Genomic DNA, 25,461 nt, shown 5'->3' on the forward strand with positions numbered 1-25,461 from the left:
ATTTATGAAGCCATTATGGAGCAAAAAAACCTAGACGTTTCCTCTTCTAATGTTTATTCTGTTAGGCCGAGTAGCCAAGCTCTTTCAGACTCCCCTTAGGCTGGGATGCTCTTCATACACCTTCAACTGAGGCTTCCAGCGCTAGACTAGAATGGGGGGGACCAGAATGAGCCCAAGTGTCCAAACTAGGTATTTTGCAGCGGTTTTGCTGCAAAAAACGCTGCTGCTTGTGCTGGAACCCTTGAGCTGGTACAACCGTGTACGTGCGGGCGGGAGCACTATGACGAGCCCGAGGGGCCGCGGGCCGCCCTCTTCCCTCATCGCACATTTCCCGCCCAGCGGCGGGGGGGGACGGAGGGAGGCAGGGGCGGAGCGAGCCCCAGAGCTCCCCGCCCTCCCTCCGCCCCTCGCCGCCGGGCCGGCCCTTCCCTCCCTTCCCCTCCGCTCCCCTCCCCCGGCAGCTGCGAGCGGTGGCGGCGTTGCGGGCGGTGTCTCGTCCGCGCCCAGCCGGCGGGAGTGGAGGGGCACTGTCCGTCTGTCCGCGCTACACGGCCCCGACATGTTCCAGCTCCTGCGAGGCTTCGTTCTGCCGGCGGCCGCCTGCGACGGGAACAGGGATGGCGACTCCCGGTACGCCAACCTCTTCAGAAAACTGGACCTCAACGAAGACGGGAGGGTGGACATTGCCGAGCTCCAGACGGGCCTCCGGGCCATGGGCATCCCGCTGGGGAAGGAGGCGGAGGAGGTAAGCGCGGGCCCGCGGTCTGTGCCGGCGCCCCGCGGCAGTGGGGAGGGGAGGGCGAGGCGGGCCCGGCCGCGCCCCCGGCGCTGAGCCCGAGGGACGGGGCGCGGCGCGGCCGGGGCTGCTGCGTGCCCGGGAGCCGCGGCCGCCGGCTTGGGGCCGCTCCGGGATGGAGGCGGCCTCGGGCCTGCCGTTTTCCTTCCCCGGGACGCTGTTCCAGCCCGGGGGCCCTGTTGTACAGGCACGCCCCGGTTGTAGGCGAAGGGTCCCGAGCGCGTACGGCTGTCGGTGGTTCCTCTGCCAAGTGGGTTTACTCATCGTGTGTGGACTTTTGACATCCTTTAACTCCGTGTTGAGTGATACTCGATAGCATATTCCTCTTCCAGCATGATAAATGATGGTAATTTACAGCTTTTGTCCACCACTCCACCCATGCATAATCTAGATCAGAGTAAATTAATGTTTGCTTTGGACAGCAGGTAGTGTAAATCTGCATAGCTGTAGGTTGCAATTTCAGAAGTAGTTATTTAAGCTAAACACACGCACATGGAAATGATTCTTCTTGGCATGGACTGTTGTCAGATACCGAGGCCCATTATTAGAAAATGCACACTTGTAACAGTGGCTATCAAACCAGGAAACCGACAGTGCTGGAACTTTGTGGTGTGGCTTCTGCAGTCATCAGTTCGACTATTACATTCCTTTGTCCCTTTTATCAATGTTGTGACCTCAGAAGTCAGTAAAACTTAAGTCATCAAGCATTCCAGTGTGGTGCTGACTTACATTAGCAGATCTGACTTGTTACCTGGAAGAGAAATTCTTTCCTGATTATTTTTGGTAATCCCCAGGGATCAGCATATAAAATCATTTAATGCACAATTCTGTAGGCACAAGTGTTTGTGTGGTAAGGCAAGTCTGTGCTGACAAGACACACATAGGTTCATTTAGGCTGAGCAGGTACAGGTGAGATCTGTGGGGGGGAACTACTACTGTAACAATTCTGCTTGTTTCCATGGCATTCCACTGCCATGCCTGTACTAGCTGTTGCATACTTTCTGATAGAGGTGCAGGAAAAGGAACTTAAATTTCAACTCCAATGTTAAAAGATGTGTTGGGTCAATAATTCAGTGACATTATGCTGACTGTGTGACAGTTTTTCCCTGTGGTCTCATTTGGTCTCTGTTTTGCCTCCTTCTATTATATTTAATTCTCTGTCTCCTATACTTAAGAGAAAATATCCAACAGGCCTCTTGAGTTGAATGGTGTTTATGCAAGAGTATAAATGAAAGCACACTTTCACTGCAGTATTGCTGCTGGTCAAAATCATCTTTGCAATAGGCGCGTTTTGTGTTCTTAGGTTTTCGTAATTAAAGGAGGGACAGGTTGGCCTTTTTTATCCACGAGAGTTGTCAGTGTTCAGAGCATGCTAGCTATGAACTTCAGTTACACATTATACACACATTGTTGTAAACCTGTTGTACAAGTTTGACTGTAACAGTTCGGGATTTTTACTTACATTGAACAATGGGCAAACAGGTGACCAGCTAATTTTCTGGTGTTTAACAATGGTGGTCTTCCCACATAATTCACTGAAAGCACTGGTGTGCTGCTGACGATCTGACAGCTTAGAATTGAAGTTCCAAATTCTTTCTCAAAATCAGTGATCTTCATTAATAGTGCACATCTGAGTAGGTGTGCAGTATTATTTTCAGTTGCTTCAGGATAAACTGAAAGGGATACCCATGAAATAGATAGACATACCTGGATGTAACAGAGAGCAGGAAATGCTGCCTTAGTTGTTAAAGACACAGAGTAAACAAAATAAGCCATGAGTCATCTTCTTATTTGGGAGGGGTGGAAGAATCATTGGAGTGCAGCGAAACTTCTGTATGCTCACTGTTTTAAATGACGGTGGGCACAGTTTGAACTAGAAACTAGGCTGCTGCTGTGTACCTGTTAATAACTAGACTTCTTGTAATACAAGAGCCTCAGTAAGACTTGCTGTCTGCTTCTTTCCTGTCTTCATGTAGCTACTCTGCTTCCTGTACTTTCTTGCAGCTCAAAGGGACCTTCTCCCACTTCAAGCTCTGAAGCGATGTTGAATTCATTTTCCTTAGTGCTTGGCAAGAAGGTGTTTTATTAACGAAGTCAGATATTGAATCATTGTATTTGGAGAGGCAGAAGTAGTCTTATAATTACTAATAACTAATGAGTAAGGAATTGAGACATGAAAATATTATACAATGGGGCAAAGTGTTATCTACTGAACTGCTCAGCCCTGCCAGCATTAGTGGCACCATGGCATGGGCAGAGCTTGGGATATCCTAGAGCAGAGTAGGCTTTGGTGCCTTGTGGCTGGGTCAGAGTTTCAAGCCTAGTTATGTTGATGCTGTTAGGTTTCCAAAAATCTCTTTGCAAGGCTGGCTTTCAGCACATAGGATGAAATCCATGTACCTGGGAGTCTTGGCCATTGTTCTTCTGAGCCGCACAGCTGTTTCCTGGCTAACCCGTGGAAAAGGGACTGTTTGAGTGTTCCTGGGTTTCACTGCAAACTCCGTTGGTTGATCCAAAGCTGTACCATCTTCACAGTATAAATTAGTGTTTGTGCTACTAGTACTACTTTGCTCTTTTGTCTTCAAGTGAAGTTCCTCTCTAGAAGGAATATGCATGTTTTTAAAAGAGACAAAGCTACTATCCATTCGAGTAATGGACTACAGGTATGCACCTTCCATCAGTTGTGAACGTGTGCGGTAAGCTTTGGAGGTGGCTTGCATCCCCCTCTAGGGAAGCATCATTTTTCCCCCATAGCAAGACATCATAGCACAACATGACAGAAAGAACCTCCTGTGTTCTACTTGACCTGCCTTGTGGCAGTATCTGACAAACAAAAGTAAATGACTGGAAAATCTGGAATGTGTGCTGCTTGGAGGCTGCCAGGGTGACTCCTGTTATATGTTGTTGCATATTACCTGCTAGGAACGGGCTACTTTGCAAAGCTTTGCAAAAGATTCCTGATATAATGTGTCAACACCTGTGAAGGAGGAGTTCAGCGTGGTAACTGTCAGATGTTGCTCTACGAGCAGTATTAACAGCTATTGTGCAGTGACTTTGATAAGCAGAGACACAGAATAGATGCTGGGATCAGATCACAAATGATCTCATGCTGTGTCTTCAGAATGCCGTGAGTCTTGTAGGCGGGAGCACCATAAATGGTGTGAGTGGTTGGATGAAGAACTATTTTTGTTCACTCTTTCCTTCTGCTGCAATCAGTCCTTACAGTAAATCCGTGGGAGGTGAACCCCATATTTCAAGCTTCAGTTTGGGACAGGAACAGCCAAGTATTCAAATTCAGGTACTATTTATACATTGAGTTCTGGAGCTAGCAGTAGGAAGATGTTACTGAAATGAATAACTACATTCTGGAACCAGTCTAATGATCTTATTTGGACTAACTCTCTGTAACAAGTCTTTGGCTACATTAAAACTCTTTTGGATAAAGAAACAGTGTGAAGAGACACGTCTGTGTGGTGGAGACAGGGCCTAATGAGACTAAATTTTCAACAATCACGCTATGGTCTGTTCAGAATAATTGACTGTTTCTGAAAATTTGAGTCCAATCAAGTCTAAAAATATGCAGAACACTTGAAGTATGTTTCTGCATTTAAACCATAGGAAATTCAGAATTCTGTCAAGTGAGGCAGGTCCCTGTGCTGTGTTCCACTGCTGTGTCTCAGCTTGAGGATGGGTGAGAACAGGGCCAGGTGTGTATTTTCGTTCTGTGCTTTTCTCTGTCCTCTAAAAACTGCAGCTAGATAGTGCTTCAGAGCTTGACCTTTCCATAGCAGTTCTTAGTCCAGAAAGCACACACTTGTTTAATGACTGAGCTGAGATTTTCCTTAAATATTTCTCCACTGCTTTAAGATTTTTGTACTTATTTTAGTTTTGGTAACTTCCCCTATGTGGCAAAATTAGAGGGATAGTAGACCAAGTTAACTAAAGACTCCTTCATCATGTTGTAGCTTGGCTAGAAACAGAAGAAACACTGATTACTTTGGCAACTTAGAGGAAGATACATGGGCATCTTATATCACACTGTATCTACTCTTGGAATTTCTCATACCTGATATGCAGAGTCACAGTCTTAAAAGCTTCATTACTTCCCTGTCTCTGTGTCATTCTTTATATGAATGGAAGCTTTCTCTTACCTAACCTGGTATTATAGATTTAGAGTAATCTGGCATTTTCAGCTTTTTATCAAAACAGATGTCATGTCATGTGATTGTAGAAAACTGGAACTCTTTAGTTCCTTTAAGCTTCCCTTTTCAGGTCATAATAGATGATTATGACTGCTTATGGGGACTTAATTGTGAAATACCGCAAATATCTTCAGTAATGTATTCAATTTGTAAATTGGAAATTGAATGTATTCAATTTACTTTGCTTCCATTGTAAGCAAACAATGTAAATCATTATTTCATTTCTATGTGTACAGCTTCAGAAGCTTTTAACTGATACGTGCTGTAGTCTGCAAGTCTCCATATGAAAGAGCAAGATGAATCTTAAGTTTGTTTTCCTAACACTTTAAACATCCAAGGAGACAAAATGAATTTTTTTTTAAAACTAACTTGATAAGTTTTTTTTCCTGAACAGTGACAGAGTACAGTGAATGATTAATTCTTCCTCCTGTTGCTGCAAAGTGCAAGAATGCAAGAATGCCAAGAATTCCCAAATATGGGAAGCCTCACCTCTGAGACATCTCTTAACCGCTGTGTTGAAATGCTTTGCTAAATCCCTGTCTTGAGACAGCCGTGTGTCCCAGGTGAACAGACAAGGTAAACTGTTAAATCTTTTGAGATGGTTACAGCCAGGATGCCTCTGTAGCAGAGTGGCCCTGTTTAATGGGAAAACTCAGCATGCTCAAAGTCAAAAATAAGAGTGTAACTTGCAAGGAATGCTGAAGGAAAGTTCAAGGGATAGTTTGCATCTTCCATGTATGCTGTTTCAGATTCTTGAAATTTAATTCATAGCTATGAGTTGAGAGAGTTTATCCAGGTCCTGAGGAAGCAGCTTCTGCAAGGCATTTTGGGAGAGCATACTCACACTTGCATCTTGTCCTTTTTTGTCTCGTTTTCTAGAGATTCTGTTAGCTGAAATGGACCAGTGAGAAGATCTCTGCTAGTGCTGTCCTGTTGCAGGGAAGAGTGGTGCTTAGGACAGGGAACAGGAAGAGGAAGCTCTGCAGCTGATAGCAACATCTGCTCCTGTCAAGGGTGCAAGTCTGCTGTACTGGAGTGAGGGCCTCCTAATGTATGTCTGTGGCAGGTTTAAGGGGCTCGCTTGGATACTGTTTACATGTTGGTAGTATCCTTTGAGAGGCACGGGAGTAAATATGAATGCTGAATTTGGACAAGTTGGGAGGCCTTTGGAGGCAGTGCAAATTCCTGTTTTACTCAGTGTTGTGTTGAATTTCTGGAGGTGAGGTGTCAATCTAGTTCATGTGTTACATGGACTCACTGGGCCATAATGCTGTCTGAACACATCCTCAGGCCCTTTCCCTTTATGCTGGATTTATCTCCCAACTGATGTAGTTTGACAAGGCTGACTTTAATAATCTTTGCTAGTGTTTTTTGGGTTATCGTAGTCTGCATAAATTTGTGTAGTCTTAGCAGATATAAATAGGAATAGGACTGTTGTCAGGTATGTGTCCAGTAAAGAGAGAAGTGTTGTGTATACTTCAGCTCTGACTGAATTTGGCTTCCAATAATATTACAACCAACTTAAAATCGTAGACTGCAGAGCTATGTGAATGGCTAAAAAATTTTAGAGGGAAAGAATTGAAAAAGGGGAAAAAAAGGGAAAAGGGTATATCATGATTGGTTTTATATATAGTACTTCTGATTTTAAAAGCAAATGTGAAATGTGGGAATGTCTAAAGGCATGATGATGATCTTACTGTGGTGGGAGGTCTTTGCAGGATTTGTATCTGTGCTCTTTGGAACTCTCGCTGCAGATTGCAGAACACATAATTGCTACTTGCACTAGTGGTGTATCTTGAAGTGCTGTTTTGTGCTTGTGTCTTGTAGATAGCTTGATAGGAAGCCAGTAACTTCTTGATGAATCATTTCCTTTTAAATATTCTTTACATTATATTAATTAGCTGAAATAACAAGCTAATGAATATATTGGTAATCCTTTATACTCAGCAGCCCCACCCTTCATGCACAGTTCAGTTTTGTAAATAGAATGTAAGGCTTATGCACAATACATAAATAATGATATGAAATAATGTGAAAATTAGACTGTGAATTTAAATGAAAAGTCTACATAAAAACATTGAGATTTCTAGTCTGTTGCATTCTTGGTCTTAACATTGTAGCCATGAATGTGTTAAAGTTCATAACTTTGGCATAGAGCAATCTAATAATTCATCAGGACGCTTACAGAGGAGGGTAAGGAGTTTTTGATGTGTATATAAAGCCTGTCTGTAAATTTTTTTTTTTTTCAACAGACCTGCTGACTTACATTTCCACACCAAATACAGAGGTCTTCTGGAAGAGCAGGAATTCAACACTGCAACATGATTTATATAACGGAGAATTTTTTTAAAAAATACCTTCAGTGTTTCAGTCTACTTGTGGCCTTTCATGTTGATGTTGCCTGGTTGTGCAGGAATTTGAAAACAGCTGTATTAACAAAATATGCAACAGAAAAAGTAGTAGAATTATGAAGAAAAAAAAGAGGAGAAAAGACAAAGGTGGCAGTATCAGGATCAAATAGGTCAGCACAGGAGCATTTTAGTCTGTCTGTATGAAGGCCTGTAGCATTAAAAAGAAAGATCACAGAATCATAGTATTGTTTGGATTGGTAGTGACTTTTAAAGGGTCTTGCAGTCCAATTCCCCTGCAATAAGCAGGGACATCTTCAACTGTATCAGGTTGTTCAGAACCCCCCCCAGTCTCACCTTGAATGTTTCCAGGGGTGGAGCATCTGCTACGCTCTGAGCAACCTGTGCCAGTGTTTTACCACCCTCATTGTAAAAAACTTCTTCCTTATGTGTAATCTAGGTTGACACTCATTACATTTAAAACCATTACTCCCTGTCCTATTTCTACAGGCCTTGCTAAAAAGTTTGTCCCCATCTCTTTTATAAGCCCCTTTAAGTACAAAAAGGCTGCAGTAAGGCCTCCCTGGAGCCTTCTCTCCCTCAGTCTGAAAAACTCCAGCCTTTCCTCATAGGCACCTCATAGTAGAGGTGCTCCTGCTCTTTGATCATCTCTGTGGCCTCCTCAGGACCCACTGCACCAGGTCCGTGTCTTTCCTGTGCTGAGGACCCCAGAGTTGGACACAGTACTCCAGGTGGGATCTCCTAAGGGCAGAGTAGAGGGATGGAAGCTCCCTTGAGCTGCTGGTCATGGTTCTTTTTCTGCAGCCCAGGATATGATTGGCTTTCTGGGCTGCAAGCACACATCACTAGCTCATGTCATCATCTAAACTGTTGTCCTAAATCTGTCGTAATTAACAATTCTTTATGTGGTCACCATTTCATTTTATCCAGTGAATTTTCCTTATTGCTTGGGGTTACAGTTTTTAGACAATGAGAAAAGAGATGGTGTGCCTTGAAAAATAAACATTTGGGTCTGGGCCTTTGTAAAGGTGAGGTGATCCCACAGTAAGGCTGTAACAAGAAATGGCAGGTTTTATGTGGCAGGCATATTGAACATTGTTTCCCAGGACTTACAAGCGAGTGTTGGCACCTTGGTTGGTTTCTGCTCTATTGTTGTAAGCATGCCTATTTTAAAATGCATCCAGTTCTCCTCCATCTGAGAAGCTGGTGACCCAGGCACTGGCAGAATGACAAGTGGCTGTAATTATACAAAATTTGGTAGTATATTAAATGCAGAACAGCAGAGTTGGATTCATTGTTGAACTGAAGTGGGGAGTGATTGAATGATGGAGTGTTTTGCTTGTGGAGGCTGTGGAATCTCCTTCCTTGAAGGTGTCCAAGACTCAATTGGATGTGGTCCCCCACAACCTGATCTAATTTGATCTAAGTAGATATGCTTTGAGCTGGGGTTGTGTTCAATGGACTCCAGAGGTTCCTTCCAACTTGAATTATTATTTGATGCTGTGAAGGGGCAGTTTGTACCTAGAACTTAGTGTGCCAGGCTCCCTACAGCATCCAGTAGGTGTCTTCCTGCTGGCTCTGGCCATGGGGTATGGAATGCCCCAGGAGGAAGTTTCTGCCCATGAAGTGGAAGATGAGCTTCTTTCAGTGTTCCTGTTAGTTCCACAACCTTGCAAGTTACTGATTTTAATCTGAAACTTTAACACCCACACAATTAGTTCATTTCATGACATTCCCTGACAGCATAGGCTTTTGTTTGCATGAGCTTTTAGATTTGTACTGAGAGAAAGACACATGTGCTATATGTTTTTGTTCTCTATCATTTTTGTTTTGCTGCACTGAGAGTGGCTGAGACTGGCTTGAAGTCTGGAAAATAACTGTCAAAACAAAAGTAGGAAATGGAGAGTATGTTTGTGCTTACCCTTTTCTCATTGTTGCAATGTGAAATCCACTAAATCTTTGGCAGATGAACTGAAAGGTGCCTGCCTTCACACACAGAAATTACCAGCTCTCTAAACTTCTGGAAATTCCAGTTTTCTTTGGCTCACATCATCCTCAGCAGTGGAGGTTTTGTAATTATAATTTAGTTCAGGTTTTGTCATATCTGTGAGACAGAGCAACACTTTCCTTGTTCTGTTTCCTTTTGGTTTGTGTAGTTCAGATAGCAATAGGGAACACTAGCAATTTGTGTCGAGTAGAACTCATGCAGAGTGATTACAAGTGCCATGTAAGTCACCTCTTCTCAGGAGAGTGTGGGAGCCCAGCAGGACACTCGGACCCTGCAGCATGAGGTGCCATGTATGGAGCAAAAGATGGCTTGGGATTGCAGGGTCTTTGAGAGGGAACTCTTCAGACTAGACTAGTTTTTAATGGTGGGGTTTGGTTAGGTTGGGGGGGGGGGGGGGAGAGTTTTTTGAATGATTAATCTATTAGCCTTTCTTAATTGCTTGTTAGAAGGTCATGGTCAGGACTGTATCCATAAATATCCATAAATGTAAGCTAACTTTTTTTTGTTATGGGAAATTCTGAACAGCACTAACCATATTGACAGAGGCATGAAACTGAATTCATGAGCGTATCTATCTGTGTTGACAGGTTATTAACAGAAATTACAATCAAGCTGGACTTACAACTATACTAAGAACATTGTTTTTCAAAGCTGATACCAAATCACAGTTACCTGAATATGTGGTATCTTGAGTTGATTTTTATTGTGCAAAATTTGCTGTATTATGGGAAGGAAATAATTTGCTCATTTCACTGTGGCGTACCACATAATCTTCCTCCATTTCATTAAGAAATCCTCGATAATCTTATAAATGTTAGGTTTTTGAGATGAAATTTTAAAGCACATTATTTTTTGTAGAGGGATAGGAAAGACAAAGGAGGCAACATGAATGTGTTTAGATGTCTTCAGTCTTTTTCAGACACCAAATACTAGATATACTCACCAGTTTTCTGCTTCCTCTATGTTTAGTTTCTGTAGCCTAGAACTTGCTGGACTTTGGTCTTTTGAGGTCCTCTACTAATTAAAGAGGAGTAAAGAATTAAAACCAGATTTTGCAGATTAGAACAGCCATTCAAATCTTGTTGAGAGTTACTTTATTCAGAAACTACAGTTGTGCAAGGCAGTCTGCTAAATAGAAGATTCTTGGAAGAATTTTTGGTGTGTGCTTTACGCGTAACCTGGAGTGCTCTGAAACTGCAGTTAGTGAGGAGATTGTGCTGTCAGGGTGGTCTCCTGTCCGTCTGGAACTGAGTGCTGCCCCCCTACGATTTCACACATCGAGGGAAACCACAGGGACCAACGTCCAAAGGAGGGGATAAGACATAATTTCCCCTTAAATCTCCTGTTCTAGAGCAGGGTTCTGGGCTGGTTTTCCCTGCTGGCTTCCTGCAGGTCCTGCCAGAGGAGGCGGCAGTGCTGTGGCAGCATGAGGAGCGGTGGCAGTGGCTGTGGCCTTGGCTCTCCGTGTCCAGAGCTGCCCTTGCTGCAGCGTAAAGCTCAAGCTCCTAAACCCTGCAGAGCTTCTCCAGGCTTTGCCTTGAGCACGAGCCTCAGCAATTACAGGCTGCTGCTTGTGGGGCTGCTGTGATTTCCCTTTTCTAACAGAGATGGTGAAGCTTTCTGGCCCTTTGTTGGTGGAGAAGTGTCTGCCTGGGCTGTGTTTCAGACTTGTTCCCTGCAGTCCTGGCAATTGCATACCATGCACTCAGTGCGTAGTTAATTTTACATGGAGGTGTTTCTATGTGTGGACAGTTCCTAGGAAGCACATACAAGAAAGGAAGATAAGTGTGTTTGTATTTGTTACAAGTTTGTTTAAAATTGTAGTCAGGGCTTCAGTTTGAAGCAGAAAGCCGTGTTCCCTCAAATGCTGAGGGCTGGAAGTGCTAGTGGAGCAAGATCTTTGTAATTTTTTGGTCAGCATTTAAATAGTTAATTGCTGTTTGTTTTTTTCACCTTTATAATTCATAATTAATAGACCACTTGATTAAGATGATTGTCAAGGTTCTGCTTGTTTATTTTACTGGCAAATTTCATATACAGGAAACTCACAGGCTTAAACTTGTTCTCTGTCAGGTTTTTCTCCTGTCCCCCACCTCTTCCTCCACAAATTATTTGATACCTGTAGGTGTAACTTGCCAGTGCTGGTAAGAAACCTTAAAATTTCTGCACAGAAAAGTTATATAAATAACAAATAACATTTTTTAAAATATGTATTTACTGCTAAGTATTTTCTCTCTCTATGAAAATATTGAGTGTGTTAAATTCTGAAAACAAAATGATGCTTTGTGACCTGCTGTAATTTGGACAAGTAAAATACTCATTTTTCTCACAATAGAAAATTTTTAAAGCTGGAGATACTAACCAGGATGGACAGCTGGATTTTGAAGAATTTATGCAGTATCTTAAAGAACATGAAAAAAAGATGAAACTGGCATTTAAGAGCCTGGACAAAAACAATGATGGTATGCCTTGATTTATTTTATTTGTTCAAACATTGTTTGAAGAAACTGTGCATTAAAAGTACTTTAACTTATATTCTTTGTCTGAACTGGAACCAAAAATTGTGAATATGGAATCCTTACTTCTTTTCCTTAACAATTGCATAATTAAAGTTTGCTATAGATCAAAAAAATAAATTATTATAGTCTTTATTCTTTCTATTTTCTCCAAGTACACTGAACTGGGGCTCCTTGTTCCCCAGATGGAGAAACTGTAAGGAAATTTCTGACTGTTTCTAGCTGTTAAAGATAAACCAGTTTTTAACTAACTGCATTTGCATCCCATTTGCTTCATCCTTGTAGTAGACAATCAAAACATATCATCTGTGTTTAAATTGATTTTTTAAATCATCTTTGCAATTATTCAGCTGTTACAATGAGGTCCAAGGTGCTAAGTTTATTAAGATTTGTGTTTTAAATATGTATCATCTTTATTTTAATGTTTCAAGGAAAAATTGAAGCCTCAGAAGTTGTCCAGTCCCTCAAGATATTGGGTATAAACATTTCAGAAAAACAGGCAGAAAAGATCCTGCAGAGGTCAGGAATTACTATTTTTTGAAGCAGTTTAATCTTCCTTGTATTGTTAGTTTTTATATTTTTCTATTTCAGAGAAGGGGATAAATGGGATTATGACTTTGAAAAGTGTTGGTAGTTACTATTGGAACATCTGGTTCTGGGAGGAAAATGTTACTTTATTTCTTTGTAAATGTTGTTGGTAGAAAGAAGTGCTGTATTATGTTTTTAGATGGAATAGGACAGATGCACTTGGGTAGGAGAAGCATAGTATTGAAAGGCCATGGCAGATTCAGCCTTGGAGTCACTGTATGGAATTTACAGTCAGTTGTTATTGATGTGATAATCCAAGTTAAAAAAAAAGCAGGGGGGAGGGGAGGAGGAAGAAAAAGCAAAAACCCAGAACAAAACCCCACCATTGCTATTTCCTTACATAGTTTTGTTCAATTTCTTTTCAGTATTGATGCTGATGGGACAATGACAGTAGATTGGAATGAGTGGAGAGATCATTTTATGTTTAATCCAGCTACAGACATTGAAGAAATAATTCGATATTGGAAACATTCCACTGTAAGTTCAACTTCTCTTTTAACCTAGTGCAGCTCTTAAGTTCACCTCTGCTGTATTAATTTGTGTTATTGAATATAACAGCCTCACACTTGTATTTCAACCATATCTGTATTGTTTGGTTTTCCTTTTCACTTTATGCTCTCCCATTTACAAGCAGGATTGTGTCATGAGTTTCTTCTGAACAAAGAACTTCAGCTAAACTTAGCAAATAATTATCAATAATTCTTAGAATGGAATCCTTTTTCTCTTTTGGAGAAATCCTACAGAAGAGTAATAACCACAATATTAAATATTTTTCTTCACACATTAAAGTATGATTTCATTTGTTGAAACAAATTATATAGACATTTTAACTTGCTTCTTATGTTGAAATTAGTATTTGCAGTTATACAGTATCATTATAATTATCATAAAATCACTGGTGTCTTTACTGGTGATTTTCTGTGCACGTCGTGCTCTTTCGTGCCATAGATTTTATTTTAAGAATACAGAATCTACAGCAATAGGCTATCCACTGTGCAGAAAAATGTTTTAAGTTTTTATTGAATGGAGCTGTTGACACCTTCATTCTGATTTTTTAAGACTGATTTTTAAGAACAGTAATAAAGTAAGTAACAGTAATGCTGTTTGCTAAATATCCTTCCTGTAGATTATTGGAGGAAATAAGGTTAGATACCTTTGAATATAGTGAGACCATTTATATCTCCAGGGATTAGTCAGCATTTCCATAATAAAAAACAGTTTATGAGATCTGAAAGCTTTGAGTGTTTGACACTGTACAACCTCAGTTCAGGAATGCTTGCCAAAAGGGAGTTAGTTCCCTGTTTGCTGAAGAAAGCACTTGAAGCACTGCTAGGAGATCAAATAGTCCTGGTCCCAGCTTACTTAGTGGAAAAAACCTCTGCTTTAATAAAATGCTCCTTACTATTATTAAACATAAGATCTGTATTTTTCTTTATGGAATGTCATTACTTGCCCCCAAGAAACAGCTGAGGGAGTCTCCTGTGATCTTAGTGTTGCAGTCAGCTGATGACCCAGTTATCTCAGCAGGCAAAATCCAGCTACACGGTAACACAGCTGGTCTTTCAGATAAGAGCAGATGTGAGACCTCCCAGCCTGGCTGGCATTGACAGACAGCTCTTACAATTCTGTTTTTATTATAAAATTTTAATTGCTGTCAGACTCTTCCAGGCAGATAGCTGCATTGGCATAGAATTGTTGTGGTAGCTGTGGCCTTTCTGTTATAAACACCCTCAAATTTACCTTTTTTTTCCTTAGTTACATTTAGGTCTCGGTACACACAAGGTTTAAACCCTGGTAGATATGCATAATATCTCTTAGAACATTGAATTTGTATTTTGAGTTTTGATTGATCTTTTGATGTTTCCATGTAGTTGAGCAACTGATGACACCTTATGTTGAAACCTCAAATGGGAGCAAGATGAAAGGATTTTCCAATTAACATGTTCTGTGTTCAATATCCAGAATAGCTGGTGCTTATCCTTTTTGTCCAGTGGCTATATTTATAGTCTGCTTTCTGCAATTTTGTTCCAAATGACCAGGACAGTATTCTGTCTACTAACAGACAGAGAATGCAGCATAAATTAGGGATATAGTGTCTACAGTTAAAATTACTGATAGTTTAAAAGTTTTATCAGTTAACACACTTTCTGGTCAGTACTTATCAGTTATTAATGCATTCTTATTCTTTTTGTATGTTTTATTTATGTGTAATAGCAGATTTGCATTATCTACAGTGTACTTTTTCTCATGTATCGTGATTATAAGTTACACATAAGAGCAAAGACTGTTTAAGTGACATGTGAGATTTCATAGTGTTATGTCTTAGTTTTATCATTAAAGCCTATATTAATGTTGTTTTTTGATCAAATGCAGTGGCAATGCAAACATGCCCTCCTTAGTGAAATTCCAAATTTTTATAGCTGAGAAAAGTAATTAAATGTGCCTTTCAGTATAACTGATGGTAAGAAAATCTATAAAGCATTAGTCAAATTTTTCATTTTGTAGGGTAATACACAGCAATTACCAGAAATAGAATATTGTGATATATCAGCTGTAAAAACCCTGCTTTAAAATGTTGGGGAGGGTGGGGGAAGGAGACATCCCACATATGTGTGAATAAATTACCGTGAGAGAAATCTCTTGTTAGCAACCTTAGGAGATTACCAAACTAATCCCACAAGGCTGTCTGGTGAAAGGTTAGCTGCAACATATAAGCATTTGAGCTTTAGTGCTGACTTTAAAGGACTGCTGATAATGACAGAATGTCTTTGCTTGGGCCGTACTCAAGGAGGAAATTTGTTGTAATTTTTAATGATGATGGTGCAGTCTTTGAAATGGTGGGTCTGTGGTGCTACTGCTCAATATCTATATAGAAGTCACTTAAAGTTGCTTTCCATTGACTAGCCATGCATAACAAGTTAATTATAGAAAGTAAATTAGAGCTATTTTTTATTTGTAACTAGCACTTTATTTGCACATTCTTAGGTAGTATATTAATTTGGAATTAGAACTGTGGATAAAACTTGTGATGGAATGAGATAGTTATTTGCACATCTTTGCTTTGGATTCATAAAGGTATTGGATATAGGAGATAGTTTGACTGTTCCAGATGAGTTCACGGAGGAAGAGAAAAAGACTGGGCAGTGGTGGAAGCAGCTGCTGGCAGGAGGAGTGGCTGGTGCTGTCTCTCGAACAGGTACAGCACCCTTAGATCGCCTTAAAGTCATGATGCAGGTAGGTGCAATGTTAAAGAATTTCTTGGTTTCCAGTGTATCACTTCAGTTTTAAGAGATCTGTGGGGAAAAAATTGAGGGCCAAGGTTAGTATGTGAATTGAAGAGGTCTGGCTGTGTTTTGACAATTTCCATATTTTGTATTCATAAGAATTGTATTTTATAGACGTGGGAAAAAATGTAAGCAAAATATTACAGTACTTGTGCCACTAAAATAAGATCTTTTCAGGAGTGCATATAGTTTCACTAGTTGATATATTTAATCAATTTAATACTGATGAGTTTTATAATCTAATCAGAACAGTGTTGTCTACTGTGACTTTGGTTTTGTTTTTTTTTTAGGTTCATGGTTCAAAGTCAAACAAAATGAATATAGCCAGCGGTTTTAAGCAAATGTTGAAAGAAGGTGGTGTCCGATCACTTTGGAGGGGGAATGGTGTAAATGTTGTGAAAATAGCTCCTGAAACAGCTATTAAGTTCTGGGCTTATGAACAGGTAGGATGATAAATCAGGAATGAAAATAATTCTAAATAAAGTCCTGAATCACTCTCACTGTTCATTATTGGCACTGTTGTATTATATAGGAGCTCTTGTCATGGTTGGGGATTTTGTCATAGTAATTTGAGTGACTTTCAGATTTAAAATAGTTTATTCTGAATAGAATACTTACTATTAGTCAGATTTTACTGTTGTTTTATAAGCAGTGCGAATTAATTATATCTGTCAGATGTTTTAAACTGCCCTGAGTCTGCATGGCTTTGTATGGAGACCTGCATTAATATGTAGATTGTTGCTTCAAAGTGACAGCAGGCAAGAAGTTCTCACTTATGCTAGCTGAACTTACACGGGATTCATTTAAAGTCAAATATCACAGTGCTATGTATGATGCCCTCATCCTGGATTTCAGAGTTATATTTACCTCTGAATCAGCTTTAAGCATCATGTTAAGGCCTAATCCTCCTTTGGAAAATGAACTCCCATTCTGGTGTATTTAAATGAGCTTTACTTTTCCTCTGTAGGGCTTGGGGCTTGCTAGTGCCTCAAGTAAGACTGAATGAGCATACTGCACATCAACTGGGAGATAAAAGCAACAAAATATCAGATAAACTTGGGGGGTGCTGCAAGACTGAACAGCAAATGTTGGTGCCACAGAGTAACCTTGGGCACATTATTCTTTACTCTCGGAATGACACAGTCTGTACAGCTCTGAAAGTGCCTCTGAAATTGCTAGTTGATCTTTCATTCTTTGCTGGACAACTGGATCTGCAAGGGAGTTTGATTCCTCTTTGTTTTCTGGAGTTCTTAGTGTAGGTACCCTTTTGCTGGCTGTTTGCAGAACACCTATGGAACTGTGGGTGATCGAGGTATTTAATCCAAAGAATTCTTGCAGGCTGGAATGTTTATTGTGTTCTGGAGAATCTTTTTGGGCTCACAAATTTAACTGTAAATACATGAAAAACTAAGCTTGAAAAGACATTTTGTACTGTACTCTTGCCTTTTATAGTAACTCTTGCCGCACCTAAAAAACATGTATGTTTATTTCTGTTTTAACTGTACAGTATAAGAAGATACTCACTAGGGAAGATGGCAAATTAGGCACTGTTGAAAGATTTGTATCTGGTTCTTTGGCTGGAGCAACAGCACAAACTTCTATTTATCCCATGGAGGTAAGAAAATCTGCTTCCATTGGAGCCTGCAAAATGTTTGTTTTGTTTCCAAAGTAGACCCCATTTTGCTCTTGAAAATATTGTAAAAATTCCTCTCTTGGACATCCTTTCAGAATTTCAGTGCTAGGCATTTTAGCATCTGTGTTCTAACTGATTCTTGTAATTTTTCCATATATTTCGCTGTATAATATTTTTTTAAACAATATTTAAATGAAACTTAGTTCAGGAAAAAAATCTCCCAAGAACATTTAAAGTTCAGTACATATTCAAGAATTTTGTGAATTGGGCATAAATCCTTTTCCTGCTATATATAAGCAAGGAATGTTCTTGTCTGGACAGAATTGAAGTTCTGTTGTGTTATGATGGGAAGCTGTGTCTGATAAGGACAACAGTGTGAAGGAAGAATGTAACAGCTACAGCTCAGACTGGGTGGATTTGCTCTTCCCCCTGTAGGACATACCTGTAGGTGGTACTACACATTGCAATTTAACTAGTGTTAATACATTAACTGCTGTAGTGTAACAACTGCACAACATTTCACAGAAATAGGATGTACTTTCTTTACTGCTGGTTCTCCAGAAAGTTCATCACTTGTGCAGATCCATGTTGGAATAGGTGTTGGGTCTGGGACTAAACCAATACCTACATCAAGTTTGGTAGTAATGGCAAATGTAACCTAAGTAGCTTTTGCATGGGTGGGGATTTCAGTAGGAATAGAACTGTTTTCATTGCTGCAGCAATCATGATCTCTTTAAAGAGCGTCCTTGCTGTTCCAGAGGCTGAATCCCAGCTGACCTGAGTACAGAGATGGGTTAAGTTAGGGAATAACTGAAACATGATGTAGATTGTCTGGATTACACTGATCAGTGGAGACAGGTGAACTATTCTGCAATAATATCTTCTGGTCTTCCTCACAAAGGTATGGTAATGTCCTAGAAGTGTTTTCAGGATGCTTCTGAGTAAGAGCAAAAAGCCAAGTGCCTGAGAAAGATGCAGTCTTAAGAGGCTTTAAAGTAGACCAAATTGTTGCTCAGGAAATTCCCTTTGTGGTTTCTTCTGGATGCTGTTACTAATTTCTTAGTTCCAAGATGCAGTACAGATTTATTTGCATTATTAATCAGGTACTGGGTTTCAGTAGTGAGACACAATCCTTACATTCCTTAACTACCTCTCTAAGTGTCATACTTCTTGAAAGATTATTTTCTTAATATGCTTTAGTGTTCCCAGACCAGAAGTGCCATCTGCTAGCATATTAGTGCTCTCAATTGTTCCTTAGCTAATACTTCTGTTGACTATTGGCTATACTGTTGCCTTCAAGTTGATCAAATAACTGCCTGTTTTAATCAAGAAAATAAAGCTGAAATGCAATTTAAAAAGGCTAAGAATTTGTAAGCTAGTGTATGGTAATGCCTCGTGCTCTGCACTAAGGACAGAACCCGAAGAAGCCTACTGCTAACAATGCCTTACCAGTAATCAAAGGAGATTTGGAACACCAAAGTGCAAAGCAGTTCTAGAGAACTGAATAAGCAGAGATATACTGTGTATCTAACACAGATTAATAAAGAGGTATGTAATTAAGGCTATTTTTTTCCTTTTAGGTTTTAAAGACCAGATTGGCTGTGGGTAAAACAGGGCAATATTCTGGGATGTTTGACTGTGCTAAGAAGATTTTAAAAAGAGAAGGTCCTAAGGCCTTCTACAAAGGTTATATTCCTAATATTTTGGGTATAATTCCTTATGCTGGCATTGACCTTGCTGTTTATGAGGTGAGTTTAGATCACTGAATGCATGTAGCTGCCATTAATTAATTTACAAAAAGCATAAATATTTTTTAGAATTTGTATTATTGTACTATTACAGCTGGTTCAATTTTAAAAAGACAAATGAGACTTTCTGTTACTAGACCCCAGTGTTTCTGTTTGCCCCTCTTGAGGAGTGCCTGGGCAGATGGGCCCTTCCATGCAAGAGTACCAAGTAGGAAATGCACTAAGAGAGGATTATACAGACCTTGGCAGTACAACAGGCTTTCATACTTACCTAACCCTGTTAGACTGGAGCATACCCATTCTATAGGAAATATGGGCCTTTAAAAGGATATTCATATTATGGTCCCTATCCTTCATTTATGATAGTTTATACATTTTTTTGCCAGTTGTTGGATTTATGAGTGGATTATATTAACCTGAATTGCTTGTGTGTCTCTGCATGTCACCAGAATTCTTTCTGGCTGACACGGCTTTTCTGAAGAGTTTGAAACACTGCTGTCTTTCCGTTCCAGAGAAACTGGCACCTCTTTCACCCACCAGCAATCAAAATCTTTTATCTACCTTAGATAATGTGTTGCTTCAAAGTATGTTAAATAACTCAGATGCACAGACTATTTATTTTTCTAGTCTAGACAAATATTTTTTTGGCAGTGCATTAGTAATCATCAGAACTGCTTGAACAAACATTTTTAAAGCTGTATGAAATTTCTTTTCTACAGTTTGCATCCTTGTTTCTGCATGGGATGATGTGCACAGCTGTGGGAGCTTTTGTTGCACCCTGTGGGGTTTCCCTCCTCCTCTCCCCAAAGTATTACAGGTGCATGGGCACTGTTCCTGCTGCCGGATCTTTTAAGGATTTCTCTTTTAGGTACTAACTGTTGTAGTCTGGTTGAAGTCCTTCTCTGTGTGCTAAGGTGTTTACCTGTGCACTTCAAGCATGTAGGACTGGCCCAGTGAAATTGGTGCTTTTCAGGATTGAGCCTTTAGGATTTATTATGAATAAAGAAGTATTTGTTTACCTTTTTAAATGCAGGTCTCTTGTCTTACTGTTTAATTTTATACCTTGGCAGCTCTTAAAGAGTACGTGGCTAGAACATTATGCATCGAGCTCTGCTAACCCAGGTGTTTTTGTATTGTTGGGGTGTGGCACTGTTTCCAGCACATGTGGGCAGTTAGCCAGTTACCCTCTCGCTCTTATCAGAACACGCATGCAGGCTCAAGGTGAGTTCTCTTGTACTGAAAATGCTTCTGTGTGGTCACATTAAAATTGTATCATTTGGGATAGCTCTAGCAGAGGTGTAGGAATAAAAAAAAAAAAAACCTTGGAAAAACCAAAGACATAGCTGGAAAATTCTTCTTAATGTTGATCCCTTCTCCCTCTTACCCCCAACACTGTTGTTCTTCATACTCAAATTAAAAAGTAACATTTCAAGCACTTGGTGCTTTGTGTATTCTGAGAGCCACATTCCATACAAGACTACCAGACACAGCCCCTGTCACAGTCTGGAAGCACTCTTCTAAACTTTAGAGCCTTTTCTAAATTTTAGAGATTAAGTGACAGGGCTTGCATTGTCCTGTGAGGGTAGACAGTGATGTGTGTTCTGTAGGACATTTCCTAAGGATAGTTTCATAGTTGAGATTTTTGTTTGATAGGTTTCTGCACAGACTTAAGGATGGGAGCCTAGATTTCCAAAGGAACATAGGTGGATAATGCTTTTCAATGGGATTTAGACGCACGGATGTCTCCCAAATGTCTGGGATTAAAAGATCTCTTTTCAGTGGCCCTGTGATAGTAGGCTCACGATCCAGGTGTTTGATGCTTGCTCAAGATTTTTAACATTACTAGAGGTGCTACATAACACATTATCTTTTTGTTCTAGCCTCGGTGGAAGGAACTCCACAGCTGAACATGGTTGGTCTCTTTCAAAGAATTGTTGCTACAGAGGGACTCCGAGGACTTTATAGGGGCATAGCCCCTAATTTTATGAAAGTGCTTCCAGCTGTCAGCATCAGCTATGTTGTATATGAAAAAATGAAACAGAATTTGGGAATAGCATGAAATGAAGGAAAAAGGTGAGATGCTTCTAACGTTGGAAACACCAGAACAGTAATGTTTTCTGAAGTAATCTGCTCTCACAATCAGAGACAGATCTTTATAGAGAGATGCTGCAACTTCCACATTTGCCCTTAAGTGGGAAGAAATTTTCTTAAATTTTAGTTCACCATTTCTAAACAGATACATATATTGCACTTTAAAATGTTACTGAGTTGAAAAAAAAATCAAGAAACTGTCTTTAAATCAACAGTATGTTTTTATTTTTAGGAAATCATGCATATTTTACTCATTGGGGTTTTTTTAAATTTGTCTTTTCTAAATGTGTATTTGTCTTGGATCAAACCAAAGGTAGGAGAAGTTTATACTGCCTTGATACTGAATATACGAAAGTGACTTTTTGTTTTGTCATGCTGCCTATACTCAAGCAATTCACAGGTGACATTTTGCATGCCTAGAAGTGAGCACTTTTGTTATTTTTGAAGACTGAATGTTAAGTTCATAAGAAATAGGATCTTGGATATACACAATGATGGAATAACACATTAAAACATAGCCCATCACCTTTATCTTCAGGCAAACCTTTTTTGGTTTTCGTTATTTAAAGAGCCTGAGAAACTGCTGTTCTGTGGTATCGCAATACCTCAAGTGGGTTTACATGGTATTTTTGTAATACAATCAGCAATTTTGGTAACTTGCTTCACTGGACCTGCTTTTCATTGCACTTGTAAATATCAGCACCACTAACCATGGCAAAATTTGGGTTACAGCTGCATGTTTTATAGGCTCATAATACAAAGGAATAGAAGAAGCATGGATTTTAGATCTGTTCTGTACAAGTGCAAGTTGCTAATTAAAAAAAACGTGGAGGATCCGGTATAAGCTGGTAGTAATTGTAATACAGCCAATAGCAGAGCCCTTCATAGCTGTCTTGGGAAGAGGAATGCTTCTCATTTTGGCCTCTCCATTCTTTCCCTTATTCAGAGGGCTACAGACCATGTGCTTTCAGCCAGTAGAGGATTGCATTATTATGTAAAGGTTTTTTACAGGTTTGTCACGCGAGATCAGTCTTCTGTGCATGCTGGCTGTGACTGTGAAATTGGGATAATAAAATACTGAACTGTTTTGTCCAAGTGACCAAGTGGCAGTGCTGGCCTCAGGTGCCCACCAGATTGATGTTAATATAGGAAGCAAAGCATGCACACAGACTTGTTAGTGCTTGAGAAACAGCTCCTCCTCAAAAAACAAAGCAGCACTTCCTCAATGCAGAAAGTTAGGTATTTCCATGTACGAGTCCTTCCAAAGTGACTTCCTTTTTTTTGTGTGTGTGTGGAGGGGGACACAGTTCCCTTCAGGCCTGAACACTGAAATAGATTAACAATTATTACCAAACTCATTTGTTAGGCTTTTTCTGCTTTTTGTAATGTGTAGTGTCTTAATCTTGGTAAATTCGAGATTATACTTACCTTGACCTTCTAAGAGCAACTGCTCTTACACCACTTCTTGAAATGGGATTACTGAAGGAAGAACTTTATTCTGTTAAGGTCATTAAGGGTCCTCTTTTTAATTCTTTATTTTTTTGGGGGGGTGGAGGGTGGGAGGGGTGCATGGTTTTTTTGGTTGGTTTTTTTTTTTTAAGTAGACAAATAAACAAGCAAGCAAAAATAACTGCCTGAATCTCCCTTGTTCTACATATGCTTTGGGCCATATTTTTCAAACAGCAATTACTAAATTTGTGTTTAGTGCTTCCATGGCTGGTGTTTGTTCTCCATAAACTGATACATAATAACTCCATAAAATCTGTATTATAAAATGTCATTTTATCAGATTTCAGAAAATGGCAGCTCTAGCTGTATTTTGGCCTTCCTTTAGGGAAACGTTGGACTTTGCACTTTAAAAAAAAAAAAAAAAACAACAAAACCCAAAAAGTCCTTCTATCCAAATAATTTATATGTATAATGCCTTTCTGATCTGACTGTTTCTTGCTTTTGCCAATATTTTTGTACCTTTGTGGGATTTGAGAGATCAGTTGCTGATAATTTTGTTTGACTGTGACCAATGAGCAAATGTATTGTGTATGTGATGTAAAGATGACTTTAGCAGTTTCCATCTTCTAGATTTGTTCCATTTTGTTTATAGTGTGCAAGTGCCATTATGAGTATTGAAATTATGGTGACCTTTTCAGATGTTGAAAAGATGAGCTGTTTCAGATTTGATTTTTCATTGTGCCTTGATGATGACTGTGTTCAGTTGTGTATTCTTTGTCTCTTAAATGTATGTTTACCTTTCTAGGTCTTTAAAACGACCAGTTTCTAATAAATCTTTGTTTACTTATCTGGCTAGAGTGTGCTGATGTGTTTTTTTCATGGTCCCATAGATGACACTTCTTTGCTGCATTAGATGCATAATACTCAATGTAAAAAAATGGAGGCAATAGATCTAAAAATAAGTTTCAGACTAGACTGTACTTTGGTATTACACTGATACTTGAAAACATAGTTTGAGATAAGTTGATTGTCATCCTGTTTAAAACTGTCTCATTGCTTAACGGAATACCACATGTTTAGTATTTTTGCTCATTCATTGAAGAGTATTACACAATTATTTGCTTCTGTGTATGTTGTGTGACAGAACTCTTTAATAATCAAGATGAACATACTTGCTTCTATTACTGCTGATCTTGCTTTGTTGTTAATCTTACTTGTTAGTCAAAGGATCAATATAAAATCTTTTCAAGGTAATTGACTTAATTTACTCTGCATGTGTAGCATGGCTATGCTTGTTAGCAGCCAGCTCTGACAATTCCTTTTGAGTTTTTCACACCAATCCTTCAAATGTTAAAGATAATTGTAAACAAATTAGGGAATTTTCTTGTCTCTGATTGCTGCAAGTATAGTTATTGTAACATAAGATTTAGAAGTTTTCTTTTAAGTAATGGAAGAGGTAGATGCACAGTGTATGATTCCTGACTTAGTGAACAATTTGACATTCAATTTGACTTGAGGCAAGAATGCTTTTAACTGGAAATGCTCTACAAGAAGAGCCCAGAAGGGAAAGGGAAAGCTTATTTGTTTTCCCTTCAAGATGTATGTGGGGTGTGACAGCTATTCAGTACCATTAACACTAGAAAACACTGCAGAAATGGAATAAAATCTAATATAGTGCTGCCAGTGTGCATCTTCCCCTCTTGACTCTGGTGGGCTTCCTGGCAGGATATGCCTGCTGCAGCAGTGGCATTTCTTACGGTGGCACTGATGCCATGAAGATTTTTTGCCTTTTCTTTTATACCTCTGTTATACCTTTTTACAACTTCTGTATTCTTAGTGCTTTTGCCTACATTCTTGGACTTGTTTGTTCAGCTAAGAGACTAAACATTCTAGAAGCTTTGTAAGTAGAAGATAGTATGCCCCAGACCCCAAGGTCCTCTCCAGAACATTCTGTAAACTAAGATAGAACCATCCAGGGGAAGGTTCCTTGGGGAGGGGGGCTCATTCAAGCCTCTCATTGGGGAATTTTTGATAGATACGCTAATTAGTAAGACCTATAATGTTATACCAGATCTTTTGAGGGAGCATTGTGGTGTGCATTGCAGTGTGCATTTCGGTGCATTTGACCTGGATGTGTGCACCTAAAGATCCTTAAAATAAACACCAAGGTAAAATCCCTTTTTTCCCTCTAACTGTGTTTGAGTCTTAATTTTAAGACAGGAAAAGGCATCAGCACCAGCCTCAGCCTAAGGTGCCTGGCACACCTGCTAGTGGAAAGGTGAACTCTGTCTGCTCAAACCCCCTTGGCAGCTTTCCTTTCTGCTAAAGAATGCCTGGTGCCCAGCACTCCCAGGTAAGACTAGGTGTGGGCCTGCCTGGTGCCCAAATTAGCCTTCAGAGGCCCAGGCTGAGGTGACTTCTGTCCTTTCCTGCCTTGCTTCACACCTCTGAGCTGGCTGCACTTGCTGGCATGCGCAGGATGTATTGGCAGCTTTCTCTTCGTGCCTTTCTGATATGAAATGGTTGAATAAGGTACAGCAAGAAGTCTGTTGCAGTATCTGATATTAGCACATGTAAATGACTAAAATATCAAGGATGTCTTAACCTGCAGGCTATTTGCTGCGTAAGGAAGTGTGGTTTTTAAATGCTTTCCCCTTCTGATGTCAGAGTTGTCTTGGGAACAGCTTTTAGGACTTAAATTAAAGCAAGATCCTGATCCTAAACTGTATGTTGTGGAGAACATAATTTATAAGAACTGGATGTTTAACACACAGGGA

General features: G+C 39.8%; 1 protein-coding gene across 1 annotated transcript; it reads left to right on the top strand.

The window, feature by feature from the left end:
* The first annotated feature begins 412 nt into the window (after window positions 1-412).
* SLC25A24 (solute carrier family 25 member 24) lies at window positions 413-23,531 on the top strand. The gene is made up of 10 exons (XM_048312851.1): window positions 413-745; window positions 11,711-11,837; window positions 12,323-12,410; window positions 12,845-12,956; window positions 15,555-15,713; window positions 16,054-16,206; window positions 17,271-17,378; window positions 18,977-19,144; window positions 20,215-20,365; window positions 21,025-23,531. The coding sequence occupies exons 1-10, from the start codon at window positions 560-562 to the stop codon at window positions 21,201-21,203; spliced, it is 1,431 nt and encodes a 476-aa protein (XP_048168808.1). The 5' UTR covers window positions 413-559; the 3' UTR covers window positions 21,204-23,531.
* The last annotated feature ends 1,930 nt before the right edge of the window (window positions 23,532-25,461 follow it).

Source organism: Corvus hawaiiensis, chromosome 9 (genome assembly GCF_020740725.1).
Source record: "Corvus hawaiiensis isolate bCorHaw1 chromosome 9, bCorHaw1.pri.cur, whole genome shotgun sequence".
Classification (NCBI taxonomy): domain Eukaryota; kingdom Metazoa; phylum Chordata; class Aves; order Passeriformes; family Corvidae; genus Corvus; species Corvus hawaiiensis.